This window comes from Anopheles arabiensis, chromosome 3, assembly GCF_016920715.1.
Source record: "Anopheles arabiensis isolate DONGOLA chromosome 3, AaraD3, whole genome shotgun sequence".
In the NCBI taxonomy this organism is placed as follows: domain Eukaryota; kingdom Metazoa; phylum Arthropoda; class Insecta; order Diptera; family Culicidae; genus Anopheles; species Anopheles arabiensis.
Window position 1 is genome coordinate 18,043,483 of NC_053518.1, and position 22,263 is coordinate 18,065,745.

A 22,263-nucleotide genomic window follows, 5' to 3' on the forward strand; every position below is an offset into this window, starting at 1 on the left:
CACCACTGAATACTAAAGCTCTGATTTGTTTGTTCTAATCCATTCTCCTGCTGCCCGCCGGTACGCTGCTGCGCTGCGGATTGACACCAACAACAACCTACCAATGACACACCAAAACACAAACACACACACCGAACCACCCCAACCCCCAACACTCTAAACACCCCGATGGATGTTACGCGCGTGTGTGTGTGTAATGCAGGGTGCTCCGCCAAGTCTACCGCACAGTGGACCACCACAATAGCATACCAATTTTACCTGCTTTATTCGAAGATAACAAACCACAGCACAACTCTTACGGGCAGAATCCGCACAACCAGTCCAATACAAGTAATTAGATAAAAGAATGGAAGAGGAAGATACTTGGTGGTCTACATCCACGGCTGCCAGGAAGCAGTACATCACACACAAAAACCTTCAAGGGTTAAGAAAGGTGTTTAGTTTAGGTGTAGGTATGGGTGTGTGTGGGGCGACAAATCGAAGCGAGTGAAGCACAATAGGAAAAATGGAATTAAAAAAAATGCTGGCATGTTAGGACGAAGCACGGAAGCATAAAGTGTACATATGTGAAGCGCTGGAAGAAACGCAAGGAAGAAGTAAGATGCTGTACGTGTGTAAGTAGAACAAAACGTGTTGTATAAACAACGACAAGGAAACGGAAGGTAGCACTAGTAGTTGCGGTGTGTGAAATGTATCACACACGCGCACGTGTCAACATGTATTTCAGCCCGTTTTCAGTCGCGCGCAAAACATTACAAATCCCTCTCCTACGTCTCCCACTACTGTTCAAAAGCTCTCTCACTTTCTCTGGTAGCGGCCACTGTTGGACAGTGCGAATCAGTGGACAGTGCAGAAGGAGCTGTGTGCGTCTTTTATACAGCGATAGGCAGAACGCAGGAAATACTTAATGCATTAAGTAGTTGGTGCGATTGTGTAAAAAATACGTTCAAACTTTTTTGTTTTGTTTTTTAAGAAATCAATACAACACTCCGTGACAGCGATTGAACGCCCCGGTGTGCAAGAAGCGTGTGTGTTTTAGGTGAACCAGAACTAGGCTAGGGCGATTTTACTGCACACAATGCACGCATGGCACGCGCAACTCGGGGCAGAAAGTGTAACAATTTCTTTGCAAATAAAATTAGCGTAAAACATTACGCTAGCAGCAGATAGCAACAGCAGGGGGAGCTGATAGAGGACTATTTTTTTTGTTATTAATTCGGGGTGAAAAAAAAAGAAAAAAAAAAGAAATACACAAACATAATCGAACGATTACAGTACATCACCCCTGAACAGATTCCTAATAGGACAAGGACAGAGAGAGAGAGAGAGAGAGGGATCGAAGCGACATATGTGGAAACGTTATAGTGGAAAAGAAGAACAGTAATAATATCTTTTAGTATTCTCTATATATATATATACACACACAACATATATATAAACTATATCGATATAAAACCAACAGCAGAAAAAAGCAAGAAGGTCGCGGAAGGAATGTGTAGAGAGAAGAATGAATTTCCATGAAATCAAGCCATGAATCGATGAGAGCGCGAGCGCGCGCGTTTGTACCACAATAGCGAGATCATCATTTTCTTGACGTAGTAAAGGGAGCGTATTACCAGCAACGTTGTTAGCGAAGCGAGTGATTGAATCATTCGTCGGAAGGGTTTAGATCAGGGAAAGGAATTAAGCACCGCCACCATTAACTATTGGCCAGAAAAGGAAAGAGGACAAACAATGCGTTCATATAACCAGTGAAAGAAGTTTATGCTTCTGTCTGTGGGTGTGTGAGAGAGAGAAAGTGTTCGCAAGCGTGTCTGATGGTAGGAAAATGAGACATTTCATGGTTTTGGATCGAGAATCGATTCACCCGGTTTTTTGGGTCCAGGCCGCCGCCGGTTTGAATCATATCATTTTTGAGAGGATGTTCGAGACTTAAACCAGTACTTAGTAAGTTACCAGTTACCAGTGTACTTATATCGTAACTTGTGTCGACGAGGATTCGCTTTTTCGTTAAACTATTGTTCTTTTTTGAAACTGTGTTCATTAGTAGCGTGTAGTATGCAGCAGAGTCACTTCGAGCTGTTTGAGCTTTGGTTTGAAATGCACCCTTTCCCTACCATCAGACGCGCCAACAACTTTGCGTCTGGACAGTTCCTCAGGAACCGAATCAATGATAACCGTGAATGCCCGATAATCAACGACAGTATTTATATTATTCAACACATGTTTTGTTATAGTGTACAAGTTTTCGGTTTCGAGTGTATCAAACACGAAAGCTTAAACCCTCAAATGAAGTCGAAAACTTCAAATCAAAAGGCTTGATAGTTTAACATCACAAGACAATTTTCGTAAATGACCATCACACAAAGCAACACACAAACAATCAATTAATTATACCCTTTTTAATTGAAATATCGTATAAGAAAATTACATCACACATTATCGGAATGCCATAAGAATGATAGTATTTTGCTGCGTTTGATATAATCTGATTGTGTTTAGATCACAGAAAAACTAGAAGGTTTAGATTTTTTTTTAGCAGCATTAAGCAACTCTTTTCCGGTGGCGCTGAATGATTCTTTTTTTTCCTCAATTTTCCTCAACCTAATTTTGCTGCGTAGATTAAACGTAGCGAATGATCGCTAACTTCAAACTACTACGATCAGCTCGAGGAGCAGCGCTCTTATGAGAACTGTAAACTAACTAAACGCGCCAAAACAGTGTTTTTACAAAGATGTGATAAAAAAAAATGTTTCGTGAACAGCAAGTGTACGTGTGTGTGTGTGTTTCTGTAATGCTAGAGAGCAAAAGGAAAGGAATAGAATAAGGATCTCTTCAGGAAGCAAGAACGAGTGCAACGATTTCATACGGACAAATCAGTCAATCGTGAGAGGGGTAACACCTCTAACATGTTTTATATTTTCTATTTTATACTGCTACGTTCTTTACAATGATATGTCTATGAAAAGTGTCAATGATTATTTTCTGCAAATGTGTCGCGACACATCCGTGTACGTGTTGAACATTGATGCAAAGATTCACTGTAAAGCTCTTAAGTGCGATGATGGTGAAAATGTCTCGATAGTATTATTCATATTTCTAGCCAAACTTTCTAGAAAGCAAAAGTATCAAGACATTCTCAATCGTTTCATTAAGTGTGTCGCCACGTGTTAGCAGAATCCATATAATTGACAGAAACTACAATAGCATAAGCATTGTTTCAACTTCAATTTTACATTCATAATTTTCTCACTACTACTTTCTATTAGTAAAGCTAGGCTAAATGGTTCGTTAAAATGATTCTGAGTTTAATTTCTTTCATTTTGCTCTTACATTGTTTAAAGCACACATCGCCAATACCCGTTTGCTAATAACTGCTCCACGTATTTGTGTGGATTCAGTGGTACCACAGGAATGAGAGAATGAAAACGTGCTCGTGGTGTGTTTATTTTACGCGTTATAGTTTTCTTATGATTTTTTTAAAAAATGAAATGCATGTATAGAGAGAAACGTTCTTTATGTATACTTTTTATATAGTTTTTTTCTACCGATTCCGGTGCGGTGTTTTTATTATCTTCCATTTGATTTTGGTATTTTGTTTCCAAAGCAAAATAGAAAAAAAAACAAGGCTACAAATGTGTAACAGTGAACGAGGAGAGAGAGAGAGAGAAAAGAGCAAGAGTTAAACGTCACATGTGTTAGGGATTTATTTTTCGCCATTTGATAAATATTCTGGCCTTCCAATGTTCGTTTTATGTTAACTGCTATTTTAATTATTTTATTTTACCATAGTAATAACTTTTAAGGTGACTTATATTAGATGAGTGCGTGTGTGTGTGTGTGACGAGATATGCTGCATGCGGCAGAAGTCACAAAAGCGAAAAATAATCAATCAACATTAGGAAAAGAAAGGAGGCAAACACCCCGACACACATCACACAGCGCCCGTTATGCCGTTAAGCGGTGTTGCGGCGTTAGGTTAGGTTAAGCGAAAAGAGTATTTTACACACGCACACACAACTGGAGTACATATTATTTTCTAAACGATGCTTTAGTTTTAGTCTGTCCCTTATTTTTCAAGAATGTGTTATACATACACTTGCTTTTACTTTGTTCTTCTAGTGACAGAGACCGAACAATGCTAACCTGGAACTGTGTGTGGTGCTTTCGCAAAACACAGTTGATTGGGTTTCTGTTCGGTAAATGGTGTTACAAAATAAGGATAAAGCAAAGAAAAGTGTATGAAAATGATGGTGCAAATGAAAGCTAATATCAGTAAAGTGCAAATGAAACACTAAGTAGCGGGGGAAAAAGGATGCACAAAAGTTCTGTTCCTCATTTTTCATGGATTTTTTTGGTTTTTGTTTGCTCTGTTTTGGGACACACGCGAAATCTGTGCTCATGGTTTATACTGTTTCTTTCTTTTTTTTCTACAAGTATTTTTCCCTGTTTTACATTGCTTTACCAAAGGCGCCGTGCTGGTGGTTTCGATTGCACGATGGAACGTAACACAATCCTGCAACACACACAATACACAATCGTTCGTCATGCAAAAACGCTCGTCGTACAACGAACACAGTATATAGACAAATCAGAAAATGGGAAGAAAACACTAGCAAAATATCGAAATGCGTGTGCTCAAATCGATAACGCAGTTTTGTTGCTATTCAAAGTAATAATTAAAAATAAACAACCAAGCCAATGCATGAACATCCTCCAACAAACAACAAGAAGAACGAAATGAATAACGAAATAGATAAAGCAAGTGAGCAAACAAAAAAAGAAGCAACAGTATAAGACAACAAGTAGCAGTTCCATTATAAGCGTAATGTGTTGCAAGAGCAAATCAAAAAAACATTTATACACACACACACACAACAAAATCCATGGCAAATCGTAAGGAAAAGAAAAACAAAATGAGAAGGTAAAACCACACAGAAGTAAAAAAAAAATACACACACAACACAATCATTCGAGAGAAATGGCAGAAGGAAAGGGAACGTGACAGCAAAAGATGATAGTTGATAAAATGGAAAGAAAACACGAATGTGAGAGATGATAACGTACAGTGATGTAATGATAATACCAGATGGCTACGTTTTAATGGAAAATTAAAAAAAGGAAAAAACACAACAAAACAGAAAACATACAAAATGAATCAACAGCATGAAAGAAGAGGAAGAATAAGAAGAAGTAGGAGAAAGAAAAAAAATGAGGAAAAATCATTACAATGTATATTATGTTATTAAAATAAATGTGCCATTTTTCCATAATAATTTTCGTGCCTGTGTCGAGTGAAGTGAAGCAAGAAACATATCCGAACTAGTGAGGTAAACAACCCCCCCCCCCCCCCTCAACAAGACAATGTAAGAAGCGGAATCGTATTTATTCACACGCGATGGTTGCATTTTATTGAACTACCGTTTGAAAATCACTTAAATTTAAAACGCGATGATTTAAAAAAACGAATGAAATACATTATTTTCCCTGTTTTTTTCCAGAGCACTCGTCGGTTTCGGATTGAAACACGAAAAGAACCTCCGCCCAACCTCCAAATCCCGCACGCTACACAAGCTCGCTAGTGATCGATCGTGGGCAACGATTGTATCTTCCGATGGGCACGCAACTTATCCTTATAGACCGGCGGGGCGCCCGCCTTTATCTCCTTGCCCTGCAGCATGACCACCGTCGTCGCCGGATGTAGCTCGTTCGAGCGGAATGCCATCTCGTCACAAAAGTTAGCCGACATGGTTTTCGTGAGCAGTGGCGATTTGATCGGTTTGCGAAGGATTCGCGTGCAGGCCGGCGAACGGCGCGTCGACACCTGAAACAGCGAGTTGCCGGGGAACTGGTGCGGCAGCACGGCACTGAACGGATCAACGAACCCACCGGTACCGCCGCCACTGCCCACAGTACCACCACCACCACCGCTGCTACGTTCGCTGACACTTTCGAAGGACGATTTGGAGCCGCCACCACCGCCAGTGTCCGCCGTTTTGGGCTTCTCGTTCGCGCGCCGCTGCTTCTCGAGCTTGACGGTTTGGAAGTTTTTGATAAAGTTGCGCGTCGATTGGGAAATCATCTTACCGTCCAGGAGCACTGGAAAGCGGGAAAACGGAGAACGGAACACATCGTTTAGTGGAATTTGTAGCAAAAGCATGCATGACTGTTACTAACGAAGCTTGTGACCGGCCGCTGCCGTAACCTTCTCGCGATAGTGCACATCACGCTGGGCCGCACAGCCTTGCAGGTCGAGAACGCGCAGCGAGTAAAGTGCACTAATGACGGGCGTAATATCGTCGGTGGATTTAAAATTGTTCTCAGAGGCGAGCAGTATCTCCAGCTTCCACAGCGGCTCCAGCGCATCAATATTGGCCAGCTTCAGCTTTTTTATGTTCAACACCTTCAGATGGTTCTGTGGAAAGTGAATTTCAAAAACAAGTCTTATCATATGCCTCATAAAATATGCAAAAAAGGAAGCCTTACCGCGAGCGCACACAAACATTCCGGATCAAATTCGAACCGGGCCGCCCCGTCCAACTGCTGCCGCTCGATGTGCAGCTGTTCGAGCTTCTTCAGGCTGCCCAAATTTTCCAGCCGCGTTATTTTGTTGTAGCCCAGGTAGAGCTGTTTGAGATTTTTCAGCCCTTCGAGGTTTTCGATCTTGCGCAAATTGTTCCACTGCAGGTAGAGGTGCGTTAGGTGCGCGAAGGCGCCCAGCTTTTCGATCTTGCTCAGCTGGTTGTTGTGCAGGTAAAGGACGAGTATGTTTTTCGTCGGATAGATGTTGCTCTGGTGGAAGCAGATTGGTGAAATAGGGGGGAGGAAAAAGGTGTAAAATTCAACAGAAACTCTTCGTTAATGTCAAAGGTCACAGGAGAGGAAATAAGTTAGTTTAGAGGCAGCGGAGGACCTTCACAAATGGTTCGCGTGAAAGTTTCTTCCCACAAAGAAAATTTTGTGAAACGCGGGAAAGAAAGCACATGGCTTTTGTGCGCAATTATTCGCGCTTGATTTGGCGTGTGCGGCGATGACCTTTTCAATCCTGGCCGCCCGTGCTCGGGCCCGTGCTGTGCTCTGACAGCTGTGCCAAGGTGGGTCGGAACCTTGGCCAGGGGAGGGAAAGAGGGACGCGAACACATAAATTGGAGGCGCATGCCGGTGAAAATGCATACGCGAAACACATTTCTCTACATTATAATTGTGCCTTTAACCCCAATTCTTTTCAAGTATACGCGAGCGTTCGCACACATGGATCGATTGGAATGGATGAGATTAGGTGCGGGAAAACGGAGATTAATTTAAATTTGATTTATTAAAGAATACTCACAATTTTGGTCATATTTTTATCGTTCAGATAAAGATGCGTTAGGTTGGTTTTGGCCTTTTTGGAAAACACTTTGTGTTTCGTCATGGTTGGAACGGGCTTTTTCAACAGCTGTTTGTTGTTCCGTTCAACCACCACTAATTCAGTAAACTCTGTTTGTCCTTGCACAGTTCAAGATCGTCGCTTTTTTTGTTGCTACCTGCACTTGCACTAAAAGTTGCCCAAAGTCGCCTCTATACCAACACCACAATGCAATCCTTCGCCTTTAAAATTAAAACTGCCTGTCTGCCGCCTGCCTGCTTTCCCACTGAGCGGAAGGTGAAACTGAAACCCAACGCGGCGTACTGGTCGGTTTGCCTAGTTTTCGGCTAGCTTTTTTCTAGTTCAAGAGAACACCTTCACTGACGACGAACAAAAACGAACAAATTAACAAACCAGTCCGTCCTGAGGGAAAGGTTTCGTTCAGGGGTTTGGTGGTTGTCCGCGTTTTACGGGAAGCGGTATCGTACTGGCTAAAGGGCCAGCAGAAAACACTAATTTGAAGCGGCCGACGAAAAGTAAACAACTTGGTTAGCGAAACGGGCAACTGTTCGCTAGTAACGGTTGCTACGTCTGGCCATTCGACAGGCTTGTTTAATTGACGCCCGTCCTTTCTACTGCAGGGGATGATGTGAAAGGGGTGTCTTTGGGATGAGGACGCCTGGTTGTTTACGGTTTTTCCGTAGTGAGAAGGATAAATTGTAATGGAAGTGGCATTTTTACAGTAAATAAATTGTTTGCAAGCTTAACAGACTGTTTGAATTGTATATTAATGCTCCAATAATTTTGAATATTTTAAATTTTTATGTAAAAATTACACTCCTGAGCTGATAGTGAGAAAATAAGTGAAAAACATACTCTACTTTTGAATTCTCCAGCAAGTGAGAAAACTGCTCGATTGACCTGGTCGAAAGTGAAACAGCTCGAAAAAACTGGTCGCGCGTTGACAGTGGCTGTCAAAAAATTGTTTGTCATTTCTTGTGTACGAGAAAAAACGAAGAGGTTGTGCAACGGTCTGTGTTGATTTTTGTGTCGAATTTTCAACGTACATCATAGGTTAAATTTGAGTTATTTTTATGTTTTAGTTCATCCAAGGAGTAAAAAAGAAGCTTGATTTAACCTAAATGCAGTGAAAATTAAGCAAAAGAATTCAAAACAACATTTTACAGGCAAATCTACTTGACGTGCTGTTGCGCGCAACTGTCAACAGTTGTGTCTCTTTCCTTCACCTTTTGTCATCAATTGATTTGCTTAACCAACCTCCTCGTTTGCATACATTGAGTTTGTGTTGAGTTCGCCGCCGCCGTTTGATTACTCTGGCAAATATTGTAGAAAGTTGCTGCATTTCACAGAGAATTAGCCCAAATTTGTCTGCAAGGTAGGTGAATAGTCGGCATTCCGCTTTCCTTTCTTTGCAACACGTTCGAGAAAGGACCAATTCGTTTGTTTTGTTTGTTTCCCGGAGGTTTGCTTTGTCATGTCACACATAACCTCAATGGGCGCTTTGTTGACGGTAGTTTTCGCTATCCTTTCCACAGATGTTCCTGACCCGCTCCGAGTACGATCGTGGAGTGAACACCTTCTCGCCCGAGGGTCGTCTGTTCCAGGTTGAGTATGCCATCGAGGCGATCAAATTTGGCTCCACCGCCATCGGCATCAGCACTCCGGACGGTAAGACTTCGAATTTCCCACCTCCGGTCCCAGGGATGATGACGGGCAGAATTTTGATGTGTTCCCGTTCCCCTTCTTTCAGGTGTTGTGATGGCGGTCGAGAAACGAATCACCTCATCGCTCATTGAACCGTCGAAGATGGAAAAGATTGTGGAAGTGGACCGGCACATCGGTTGCGCCACCTCCGGACTGATGGCCGATTCGCGAACGCTGCTCGATCGGGCACGGATCGAGTGTCAGAACCATTGGTTCGTGTACAACGAGCGAATGTCGGTGGAATCGTGCGCCCAGGCAGTGTCGAACGTGGCCATCCAGTTCGGTGATGGGGACGATACGGACTCGGCCATGAGTCGACCGTTCGGTGTGGCGATACTGTTCGCCGGTATTGAGAATGGGGAGCCGCAGCTGTGGCATATGGATCCGTCCGGGACGTACATTCGGTTCGACGCGAAAGCGATCGGATCTGGTAGCGAAGGTGCACAGCAAAACTTGCAGGTTCGCATGAGGCAACGGAGCTAAATAGCGTTTCTAGTAAGCGACTTGATTTAACACTTTTATTGTGATTTGTTTCAGGAATATTATCTGCCCACAATGACCATAAAGGAAGCGATCAATCTGGCCCTTAGCACGCTGAAACAGGTGATGGAAGAGAAGCTGAACTCGACGAACGTGGAAGTCATGACGATGACTCCGAAGGAACTGTTCCGAATGTTCAGCAAGGAGGAAGTGGAGGAGTACATTAACAACATGAGCTAAATTAGGAGCGGGGCATCGTTTTGCAGCTCCCTTCTCTGCGGCTTCTCTTTTCACGCAACCACATTCTAAGTGATCATCATTTCGTGTTTTTAAAGCGTGAATGCCTGGGAGTTGTGGCGGAGATTGTGAGTTGCAGCCGGAGAGCATAGCTTGGGTGTATCGGTTAACGTACGTTTCACATCGCGGTTAAGGGGAAGGACGAGGACAGCCGTTCTCGTTATGGCTTTTTTTTTCTCTTTTCGGATTCGGCTTCCGCTCGGAGGCAATGTGAAGACTTGTGTGGTGAGGCAGAGAAGTGAATAAAATTTGTTTAAGAAGTGAAAAGGAATGGGCATTTTTTTAATGTAGGGTAAAATGTATTAGCTAATATTGGAGTGTGTTCAAAGCTGGAGTTGAGTGTACCAACAATTTGTTCAACAACTGTATGGTTCAGAGTAATCGTGTAATCTCGAGTAATCTGCTACAGGCTTCATAATTAGTGTTATGGAAAATGAAGTTTTCGTAAGAATTGATTCCGGCTAGCTCCAAAGTTTTCTGGAATCGTTTCCGGATAGTATGTCTAGAATCAGTTTCCGGAATCGGATTTGGCTTCGGAATCAGAATCGGTTCCGGAGTCGCAATTAGCTCCGAAATCAGAATCCGCTTCGAAATCGCAGTCGGTTTCGGCATCTTCATAGGCGTTTGGATCCATTTGATAGCCGCAAAGAATCCAGGTTTACTTTTAAATGATCCATTTTCATGGGAATTCTCGGACTGATTTCGCTTCTGAAACATCTTATTTAAATTCAAGAACTGATTTTCATTCCGGAGCTAATGCGAATTCTGAGGTCAATACTGATTCCGTTTCCGGAGCAAATTGCGATTCCCAAATCGATTCCGATTCTGGAGTAGGTTCCGATTCCTGAGCCAATTCCTATTCTGGATTCGAAGTCAACTCCAGAATCGGTTCTGGAATCGGTTTCGGAATTGGCTCCGGAATCGGAATCAATTCCAGCATCAGAATCGACTTTAACATCGGAATCGGCATAAAAATCGATACCGAACAGGGAGTCGGAATCGGATAGGTCCGATTCCGAGCTTCCACCACTGTTCATAACCTTCTTTGATCTGAAGGCCTTATTTTCTATTTTTATTTGTTGCAACGAACATGACCTATCTAATGCATCTATGTACTATGCATCTAGCTGTTGCAGCTTGGTATATCCCTAGCAAAATTTTCATAACTTTTTATGGTTAGCTCTCGGTCTCTCCACGAATTGAATTTGTAACGCATGCACTGTTATGTCGTACATTTGCTCTGACGTGCCGGATGATCCTGTTGTATGATGGAGAAGGATGAATGATCTTGCTAGCGGTTGACTATAAGTGGTTGACTGACCATTTAGAAAACCAGAAAAAAAAATGCAAATTGACCATGAGGATACCGGAATCTATGTTGACCAAAATCAGAGGAGAAGCGAGGTTGGTATTGGGTTTTGATCAATCATAACCTACCGGAGAACAGGTGAACGTTTACAATATTTTAAGACCATTAGAAATAAAGAAATGAAAAATTTATCAGTATCCCTCGATATTGATGAATTCGTAAAAACACGAAGTGTGATATGATGTACCGCAAATTATTACAATGGCTGTGCATCTACACAACGTCTGGATCAGATAGACCAGGCAAATGTTGTTAGTGGTACGATCTACAATTGTTTGCCAATTGCTGGACAAAATTTAAAACGAATTGGAATTAAAAGGAATTGATGATCTCTATGAAGAAGTTTGTCACACAGTTGCCAAAAAAAAAGAACGCTGGCGTTACAGTGAATCCGGAAAAACAAGAACTGTTTGAAGATCTCCGAAGGATCTCTGTGAGTGTCTCTAATTAGCGATACTAGACCAATACCTTTCAAACGAGCTTTTAACAGCAACCCTGTCCTCTGGATCATCTTGATCGATAATATCCAACAGATCCAGTTTGTGAAGATCTACTAGATCAACAGTGACCGGTTTCGGACACTCCTGAGCCAGGCCAAGACTTGAAGATCACATCCCACGAGTAATGTTGCTTTGCCTATGCGAACACGTGCATCACAGAAGAACCCCCAATGCGATACGAATTGGACCATTCAACCTAATTCGTCACTTTCTCAAGATGAAGGTTAACCCATGAAGGCCATCCTGAAACAAGATCAATCTCATCGAACTACAAAAGAGTAGACATTTTGGAGCTAGTTGATCTTTTTTTTTATAACCAATTTCAAATCCGTCACAACGTCAAACTTTCCATTACCGTTCGTCATGGTTCTTTACCGATCTCTGTATTGCACACACAAAAAACAACCCATGTACCACGTATGCGCCCCCTTTGTCCAGGGTATTTAGGGCTGTCTCGGCGTGACTCTAGTTACCAAAGCTTTTGACACGGTTCACGGGGGCGCCGGCTAGTGTTTCATCTTACGATCGCATTGCAAACTGGGGCTGCATCATGTACCGAAAGTGGAGCAAATGTCAACCCGTACGGAATCGGAAAAGTCCTATTGACACACAGTGCGACATGGGGACAGCTACACCACTACTGCCACTACCCGCGCCGGCAAGATGGGCACGCAAAAAAAGCACCACTAAACGAGACGGGCGCCCCAAAACTTACGTAAAAGCGGCACGACACGTCGGCCGGTCGGAATAATGTACCGTGAGAAATTACCCTTCCCCAACTCTGCAGGGGGGGCGATCGCAAGTACTCGCTTGTCTAGAAGTTAGTGGTGCATGGAAAATGTGTGTCTCGGGTGGCGCAGACAAACACACGCGCATAAATGAGTTATGTACGGGTGTAATGAAAGAAATGCTGTACGTTCGCTCGTTCCGTCAAAGAAGTTCGCCAGGTTTCGCTGCAGTCAACGACAATTGACCGGTATTGCAATAGAGACACACACACACACACCAGGGCACAGGACACAGCGTATTGAGGTTAAATGGTAGTAAAAGCATAAACGAGCAGTAATTTTACGTAATTATGACAATGAGAAGGGAGCACTGGGTGGAAGAATTGGTGCCACAAATGGGTCTTAACGATCATTGGACCCATTTCAATGCTGATCGAATGAGCTATTCGCTCCATCACAGTGAAAAATATTATATTTAAAACAACAAAGTTACAACACACCCAGCAAACGGCTCGCTTTAAACTGATCCTCTCTCGATCGTTATGCGATTAAGGCGTCGATGATCGCGCATACATATGTAATTTGTTTCCATAAATATTATCCCACCTTTGCCACCTTCCAACTCCCACCATCGTTACGATCATCGTCATCATCGTCATTGGGTGTTGCTGCAAATTATGCAGCCAGCCACTTACAGCGGTCTGGAACACTCGAGACGATCTTGGAGAAGCCACGGACCATTTCTTTTCCCGGGGCCGGTGTGCCGCAGTTAATGCATTGAATGCAACCGAACAGAACAATCACGGCCGTTGGTTGCGAGTGGGATGAATGCGAGTCTGTGTGGCGTGCGATCATTGTAGCGATCCCAACGCGTTGGTGCGATGTGGTGGTACAACACACGTCAATTAGTTGCACTTGCACAGGTGTTGTATGCTCCCGCTTGTACGTGGAATGACAATAATGGTGATTTATGCTGATCGTTCAACTATTTACCGACGCAGGGCCCGCTTTCTGCAAAATGATGCATTTGTGCAGCATTCCGCGCGCAATGCACCCCCCCCACCACCCTGTCGGCATTAAGTGAGTGAGCATGGTTTCTGTTATGAAACGAATGCGAAATTACCGGGGAAGGGTGTTTAACTGATTGCTGGTGCTTTTGTTTCGAACTCTATTAAATTATGCAAATGCAATGAATGATCTTTGATTTGTTGGGTGTCATTAAAAGGGAGTTTAAAGGTGCTGCTATTGCGTGATGGGTGTTGATTATTGATTATGTTCGACTTACTGGGTATAGCGATGTGACAATTAGGCCACATTCTTCTCTTGGGTTGATTTCTGAATTATTACGCTTCACATTGAGCTAATTAGAACCGTGTTTTTGTGGGAGAGCTTTATGATCTTTACTCCCTTTCGATGGTTAAAAGTGTATAAAGCGACAAATGTTGACTAATTATTAAAAGCTGTAGCCATAATTGGCACTGGGTGTACATTCTGGTGCATTAAATCGTTCATTTGCATAGATCTCACACTCTCTTCTTTCTTGCTCTCCCATGTACAAACAAATCTCATGGTATTGACCATCAGCCAACAACGGTAATCTCCTTATGGTTGTTGTGGTTTATGGATACTTGTTTTATTTTTCGGTTTTGCCATTCTGCCCGCATTCGCAGTGCTTTCGCTTGCAGCTTAACGAGCGGTAGTTAATTAACTTTATACATCTAGCTATTAATGGTTGGACAAGTGATAAAAGCTTGGGGATAGTACGATTTGCTTGGTCAACGCAATCGTAAAGGTTTATGGGAATTATTATGTTCTACTGTTATGAATTCTTCTATATCAGCGATTGTGGTCGATGTTGTTCGCTTTTGGTATGGTGGATAAGTGTCCGAAACTGCGCGCGGTTTAGTACCACTTTCCGTTAATCAGCAATGCCAGAGCTTCTGATGATTTTATCTACACCATCCATCTACCTCAACAGCCACCTGGATGTATGGTACCTTTCCCAGTCATATGGACGTTTTCCACGATTTTCAGTTATGTGAGCTTACCAGAGTTATTGAAATGTCGCGAGTCGGCCAACCCAATATCATTGTTTAAATAAATTTGATTTATTTGTTTCAAATAATTACACCGTATCTTTGACGTAGCATTTTAAAATGTATCATTTTTAACATTGCCTAATTGTAGGCGTTTTTTTGTTTAAAATACGTTTCACGATTTACAAACCATAGAAAATATCTAAAAATCCTAATGAAACACGTTTATCTACATGAGGTTATCTAGTGCAGCTTGAAATCCATAAAGCAGAGAAAAAAATTAAAAAAAATGAATAATTGAACTTGCACCACAGCCTTACGGTGCGCCTCAAGATATGCAATATAAATATTTTTGCATTTTATAACGTATTTAATAAGTTTTTGCAAGTGATTTAGTCAATTAAAATTGAATATCCCAGAAATCCTCACCTATAATATATAAAAATTGCAATACAAATAATATTTAATGTGTACTGCTTGTTTAGGATTTAGATGCGCCAAAATGTAGGCAATTTGTTGTACACGTGAATTAAGCCTTAAACCTATAGCAGCGCCATCTCGAGGCAATAACACAACTACTCCACACTTCATAGTAGCGCCATCTACGTGATTAGTTATGTAAATCATGGGTGATGTATTGGCTAATAATAAGAAACATTTGTATGTTCACGGAAAGAGGGGAAATTAAGCCAGCGTACAAACCCCAAAATGTAAACATCGCTAGCGGAACACAGCACTTTGGAATAAGTACCCCAAGAAATACATGCAGAATTCAGTTAACAGCACAGATTTTGGAGCTTGAATTTAATTCTACATCTTCATATCACCTTGCTAGCAAATCTTGCATAGAGTCCTTGGCGGGTAGCTCTTGCTTGACACTTGTTAGCGCTCTCCGGTGAATATGGTAACTGTGCTGATTTTTGCTCCCTTTGAAACTCGAATCGCGAGTTTAAGGTAAACTAGTGTAGGGCGCAATCCTACACACTGCTCTCTAAGCCCAATTTAGCAGAAACTGTATGAGACATTCAATTTTAAGTGTCATCTAGTAGACGGAACTGATTGCTACTAGTTTTTTCACAGTTTCCGTCAATCTGGATATTGTCATGAATGTGCTAACACTAACCTCTTCTCTAACGAAAGCATAATTGCAGCCATTTAGGCGTTGCCATTAGATTGGCTTTGCTTAGCGCCTAAATGTATACTATAAATGATGATTACGGTATTTTAGCGTTTGTAACGACCCATTTTAGGTTAAAAAAGACAATCCAATAAAATTTATTCAGATTGAAATGATGAAGATGACATAATACATGATTCGTTTGCATCTAGCTTAGATCTAATCTAGATTAGCACCATAAAACCCTTTAAATGCTGCAATAATATTCGATAAACAAATAATTTAAGACTCCAAATCAATCACCCCACATCCTGGTTAAGAGCTGATGACGATCCATAACCATTTACCTGCGCAATTACTGTAATAGAAAATGTTCACTTCCTCAACATTTACACATGCATCAAAAAATCAAACAAACACATCTATCCATCAACCACATATCCACACCATTTCCTATGTGGAGCAACGAAAATAGATTTTCCCACCCAACCCACCCACCTTCCTCTAAAACAGTCCCTCCTTTTCCGCTCCCGCTTCAACATACCGGCCAGTCGCGGTGCGTCGCGTCCATTCACCCGCAGAGGGAAATATAGCCGGTGTGATTAATTTACGCTTTCCATTTTCCGTTTAGTTTGGTAATTTTCTTCGATTATCCATGGCCACTTTTGCCGGCCCCGAGGCCCCGGGATTAACTTTCGGTCAAGCTCGGAACGCAGGAGAGAAAAAGAGAGAGAGAGAGAATGGAATGGAATCGACTCAGCCCCGGTTGGAGCTGTGGCTATGGTTTATGCTTCGGCTAGATTTATTGGAACACGGCAGATTATCGTACATTGTGCACCGGATTGCACTGGAGACGGTGCCAGTGTTTGGGAGGGCCGTTGGTGTACCAAACCTTCACATTTTAATGGCTATTAATTGTTATTGCTCTGAGCATGGTATGGTGCAGCACGCGAACGCTCGAAGATGTTTAATTATTTATTGAAACATTTCATTCCTTTTTTTCGGAATTGAAGGTTGATGCGCCACGAATCAATCATTCCGGTGCACTGAAGTATGGAGAACATTTACCTTTGGTGCATTTAAGAAGGCTAGAAAGGGCTTTTGAGAAGGCAGTTTCAAGCAAACTATACCATTAACCATCCTTTAATGCGTATTTATTTTTATAGCATAATTTAATAGTTGTACCTTTAGCTAATCCACCCTTTTATTGCATCCCTTTGCATTAACTACCAGCTCGAGAGCAGTTAAGAATATAAACATATCGAAGTAAAAAGCAATCAAGCCATGTTTCTTTCTTTCTGCAAACAGCTCCCCCCCCATATGGCACCTTCCAGAAGCTTGGCCGTGCCCATTGTGCACATAAGTTATGCTAACGGCATAACGCCTCCGAACGCGCATCAAGCCCCTGTACGCGTGTGTGTGTGTTTATGAGCTTTAGTGGGGAGAAGACAGAGGTTCGCTTCCTACGGTGTCGGTCCCGCGAATAGCATCGTTCAGCTTGCGCCACCTAATTGTGCCTCGGTGGGCCTCCTTCCCCCCCATATTTTGTTGTGTTCGCCATTGCGCAAGGTGGTCGTAGGCCACTACGTCCACGAATAAAATCATAAGCTCACCCACCCCACAAACGATCGCGTACAGCGTGCTTTATGATCGTAATTATTTTAATTAGATTATAAGTCGCTTCCTTCGGTCTCCCCGGGGGTTTTTGGTGCCAGCGCTGCTCCCGCAGTACGTACGTGACCCATTAAAATGAATCACCGGTTCGAACCCAACAGCAAACAAGAACAAAAACCTTGATGGATGCTTACGGACGTCGTTCAATATGCTTACCTTCCTTAGAAAAAAGCGAAAGTGGCTTCCTCATCTACGCTGCCAGGGTGGAAATGAACATTTTTGCCTGACGCCGGACACGAAGGTTAGGCCATCGCACAACAACGCGCTGCTTGGAGACCAATTAAACGCATTCGCAAGACGTTTGCATTTTGGGGCCGGTTCCGGCATGATTGACGATCGCGGGAAAGGGAAATGGGCTTTTTTTTGCGAAGGGCACAATGTGTGCGCGATGCAGCACCAGAAAGAAAGTGCATGTGTGCCAAAACCCGGCAATAGCAGTGCACAGAGTACGGGAGAATTTGCTTTAATGTTGGCTTTGCGTGCGGCGCGCGGAATGGAGCGGACTATTTTTCTGTTGGCGCACAAAGAAAGGAAAAGGATTGTATGTTTGTATGGATGAATTAAATCAAAGCGTAAGTTGATTGCAATAAATGGTGCATAATTAAACAAGTTTGTAATGAACAAGGTTATGTCAGAGACTGAAATGTTAAATTTGTAATTAAAAGTAACACAATGATAACTATGAATTGCAATATCGATTTTGAAGAAACTTCAACGAAGCAGATCACTTAACCAGTTAGTGTGAGCAGTTGACAGTTTAGAACAAGTGAAGTTTGATGTTATACTATTCCTTGGATTCTTCAATAAGAAGAGAGTATTCCGAATTTACTTACGTTATTATGTGTAGGTTCGGTTAGAATCATTCGATGAAGCCATCTCCAGCCTTCGCTACTCTTTCTTTTTCGATCCAGCATGGAATCGATGCCGTCCGGCCTTGTAGCAACAAGCGCATCTTTCCAATAGACCATCGAGCCGATGCGACTTAGGTCTCTATTCTCTCGTATTTAATAACACTAGCTACCAACACTCGTGCAGCAGGGATAATGACAAGGTTTTATAGATAAAAGTTTAAGAAAACATCACCAGCCAGTAATTTTGGAACCCAAAAACGATTTGGGTAATAAACTGGAATATAATTTAGAATGGTTAGCTAACTGTAACAGAATTTAAAGTTCCATTTATAAACCAAATTATGGAATTATAAACTATATTTAAAATGTATTTAAACACGGGATACCTCATATAAACCAAAACTACTCTCTTAAACCATTGCAGTAACTATATTTAAGGTTACATAAATCATACTAAAATGAACTAGCAAATCATCATAGGAAAAAACTCTAAAAACGACTAAAAGTCTTTTTTACAAGTAATATCAATTTTATGCCTTTTATCTGACAATCTATTTGTATTTGTCAATACAAACACAAAAACACTTCCAACCCCTGAAACTGGACTGGCTATTACAGTTTGGTTTAAGTGGATTGAGCTTTCAAAATCAAGAAGTAATTTTATTTAATGGACACTTCATTTAACAAACCTCTATTCTTGATGCAGAAAGCAAAATGCTTCAAAACCTTTTTTCCTCCCTTCAATATGTGTGTTGTTGTTGGTCGATTTTAATGACACCGTTTGAAATAAACTCCATTATGAGCATCAATGCCAACAACCTTGCCGACGACGCACGATCAAGCATCCAAAAATCCCAAAAACCAACGTGCCACCGACGATGGCCACTTTCTAACGCACCGTTTCCAAAACCAATCGTGTAAGATTAGATCGCCAACTAGTAGCGACTTGCAGCGGATGCCGTTAAAAGCCCACGACGTGTGCGGTTTTCCATCATGTCCACTGACATCGTGTCTTGCATCGATTTTCCTCGGCCGTCAAGGGAAACAAAGCACACGGACAGTGGAACTCCAAAACTGCGTCTTTTCAATTCTGCTACTGTACGTGAGCGTTTACACAGGCTTTATGTGCCTTAAACAGGGAGGACAAGCCCCTTATGAATGGAAGGGGTAGAGAGAGCGCACGATTTATCATCCGAAAAACCGATCAGTCGAGTGCGTTGAGGTTTTTTGTTTCAGTGCTCGGAGCATCGGACTGACCTTCACACGGTTGGACACATCGACGCATATAGAGCCGGCTTAGCCGAGGGCAGGAAAAAACAAAGCTTCAAAGTGCGACGTTACGACGGTTCAGATCGCCCCCAGGACGGATGGAGGACGAAGGAGAAGAAAGTTGTGCAACCGGTCGGTGTGTCGGAGTGTCGATCGCAAACGTCGTAAACCGGCGTTACGGCGTAACGGTGTGGCTTACTCCTCCCTCCCAGCGCTGTATTGTTACCTCTGTCGCAGCCAAGAAGAGGCTGATGGTCGACGGTCAGCATCGCAGATTACGCATCGTACCGTGAAAAGTTTGGCTACAATCTACAGCGACGGACGTCAGAGTCGGGCAAGCACGCACGATCATACGCCGATACGATAAGGATCGTTACGCAGGGGCACTCGAAAATATTAGCAATCACGAAAGAAGATAGGAGCTATTTTTGGGGAAGCGGAAAACATAATCTGCAACCCAGATTCGGATCGAAGATGATCGGAGCTACACCTTGTGATCACCATTGTGCGACCATTTTCCCTTTGCTTTCGAACGTGTGCGTGCCACACAAGTGCAAAAACTGATTTAAATGTGAAACAAACGACTCACGGTGGCAGTAGGCGACGAACCCGTTTTTTGTGTTATTATCGCTTTTCCTTAACTCCTATGTGCACACCATTCACGATCACGCTCTGGAGCCGCTTTGACGGGTGTCTGGCGTGGAAAGTAAAAATAGGGTTCACATCAATTAAGGAAAACTGGAGCGTAGCCGTAGCCTAACCTACAATCTCGTTAGGGGCAATCCCCCTTTCGGAGGGAGAGGGAGATTATTGCGAATATTGCTGCACTCTTGAACGCATTCTTTGGCCCCGTTAGCGTCAGTGTGTCAGTCAGTGGTTGTCAGAGGCTGTGCAGAAAAAGGGCTTACATTGTGTAGTGTGCTCAAAGACACAGAGAAACATACACAAACACACGTCGGGGACGGGAGATTGCAGATTTGAGCCAGTCACCGCATTAGGGCAATGTCCGAGATCTTCAGATCCACCGGTCCGGACCAGGTACGGTGCACGTAACAACTGGATTTGTTTACAGCTCACCTCGCAGACTAGTTGGGCGCCATTTTCGGATCCGCAAAACTAGTAGTAGTGGTCCGCGTCGATGGCACTGCTGCAGTGGCGTCGTGTTTGATTGTGTGTATGATTGAACTGCTCCTGCTGCTCAGCTGGTCATCGACAGTGTGTTTGGAACGAACGAGGGGAGGGAACGTAACCCGTTCGTTACGTCAGTTCCTTCAGGAGATCGCGTGAAGGGGGCTTTGGAGTCGCAATTCGTCATTCGGAGCGGGCTGATCGGCATTTGTGGATCAATGAACGTGGCAGTGGGCAAATGGGCTAGTGGTAATTATTAATACCACGTTGTTTAGGCTTGGTTTAAAGGGTCTACACATGTGTTTTTCAGTTTAATTTGATTAATTCTAATAATTACAATCATAATCGTGCTGGACCTGTATAAGAAATATTCCAATAGGGTTCCAATATTGGAAGATCGTTTAGATTGGAGAGATACGGGTTAGTATTTCATTTACCAACAATTTATTATTATATTAAAATAAGAACACCAGCTAATATGAACAATACTGTTGCTTACATTAAACTATATAAGAAGTTTAAATAAAAACCCTTTTTGTCGGTGCCCTTAGTTCTGGAAGACGCATCCCGTGATAGGCCTATCATGGAAAGAAGTTCCTCTACCTAAGGTCCGAGATATCTTCCAAAAACGATATTTTTAGGGAAATTCTGAGATGCACCATTTAATACGGTCTTCAAAAACTAATGGGATCTAAGGGAGTTCAAAAACGTACGAAATGAGAGGTACATTGTATACTGATAAGCTCGATAATTCTCTACTGCTGTGATATTTGAAGAATTCTTGAAGAGGTTACGAATCCTCTAAGAATGTTTCAGTGACACATTGCATGGCGAGCAAGATGTGTGGCCATCCAGAATTTGCTCAGCTGACATCCTGACGAGGCTTAACCACACAATGATTTTTACCGGACATCATCGTTGTCGTGCCTGCAGCTAGCCTTGGAACGAATGACTTGGAGAATATCTGGTAGTATGATCATGTCTAGAGTAAGATCTCATCAAGGAAAGACTTAACGAAGAATAAGAAAGTATACAGCATACGTTCAACAGTGCTCTTAGCTAAGGATCCTATGAGTCCATCCACGTCCAAATGATAGGTGTGATACGGAAAGCGACACATACATTCAGAGTGTACAGTTGTGATCATACATGACCATGTGTTATTTACTAGTTATAATCAGACGTTAGAGCATTACTAGGCCTATGTTGGGCATGCCCTTATAACCACTAAAATGAATTTTGGAATTACTTTTCAGAGATAACCTCAACCGCATAGAATCCATTGCTGTAACGATGCATAGTGGTGAAAGTATGGTAGCAAAGATCGAGAATCGTGTGCCATTTTGTTGCCCAACCAATGTTACAGAACAAGCCGATGATTGACGTACAATTTCTTCTTACATTTTCCGCACTGCCAACATCCAACATAACTCATTTCCCCCAGTGCACGATTGTGCAGTGCCGGTGCAGCTGACAGGCTGGTAGGCCCAATCCAATTGCAGCTGTGATAATCTGTTACCGAAGAAGCGATTCGATATTCGACAGCCGTGATCTCTGGCTGGCCTGTGCCTCGTGCCAGCCACACACTGTGTATGGTTTCTTCTTCCACCTGCTGCAGCCGTCGCTTTTTTCGCCAACTCGCCTCATGTTGCAACAGGCAAGTGACGCTATTATGCAACACTTTCTTTCTTTCTTTCGCTCTAAGTTTTCCTATTCCCTTCCGCAACCGTCCGTCTGGGGA

The 22,263-nt window shown here is 42.6% G+C and overlaps 3 protein-coding genes across 9 annotated transcripts in view; 2 read left to right on the forward strand and 1 right to left on the reverse strand.

Moving 5' to 3' along the window:
• Window positions 1–4,900, forward strand: part of LOC120900571 (protein daughterless) — a 68,815-nt gene extending 63,915 nt beyond the window's left edge. For all 7 annotated transcript variants that reach the window (XM_040307713.1, XM_040307715.1, XM_040307717.1 and 4 more), the window contains one exon: window positions 203–4,900. In XM_040307713.1, coding sequence (XP_040163647.1) covers window positions 203–244 — 42 coding nt within the window. In that variant the 3' untranslated portion in view covers window positions 245–4,900. The remainder of the gene's footprint in view (window positions 1–202) is intronic.
• A 479-nt stretch (window positions 4,901–5,379) lies between these two features.
• Window positions 5,380–7,942, reverse strand: LOC120904241 (protein phosphatase 1 regulatory subunit 42-like). The gene is made up of 4 exons (XM_040314085.1): window positions 7,331–7,942; window positions 6,487–6,792; window positions 6,178–6,415; window positions 5,380–6,099 (listed from the first exon to the last, which is right to left on the reverse strand). Exons 1-4 carry the CDS (start codon window positions 7,412–7,414, stop codon window positions 5,579–5,581), a joined length of 1,149 nt encoding a protein of 382 aa, XP_040170019.1. The 5' UTR covers window positions 7,415–7,942; the 3' UTR covers window positions 5,380–5,578.
• Window positions 7,943–8,606: 664 nt separating this feature from the next.
• LOC120903655 (proteasome subunit alpha type-5) lies at window positions 8,607–10,117 on the forward strand. The gene is made up of 4 exons (XM_040313216.1): window positions 8,607–8,744; window positions 8,905–9,037; window positions 9,120–9,532; window positions 9,611–10,117. Exons 2-4 carry the CDS (start codon window positions 8,905–8,907, stop codon window positions 9,791–9,793), a joined length of 729 nt encoding a protein of 242 aa, XP_040169150.1. The 5' UTR covers window positions 8,607–8,744; the 3' UTR covers window positions 9,794–10,117.
• The last annotated feature ends 12,146 nt before the right edge of the window (window positions 10,118–22,263 follow it).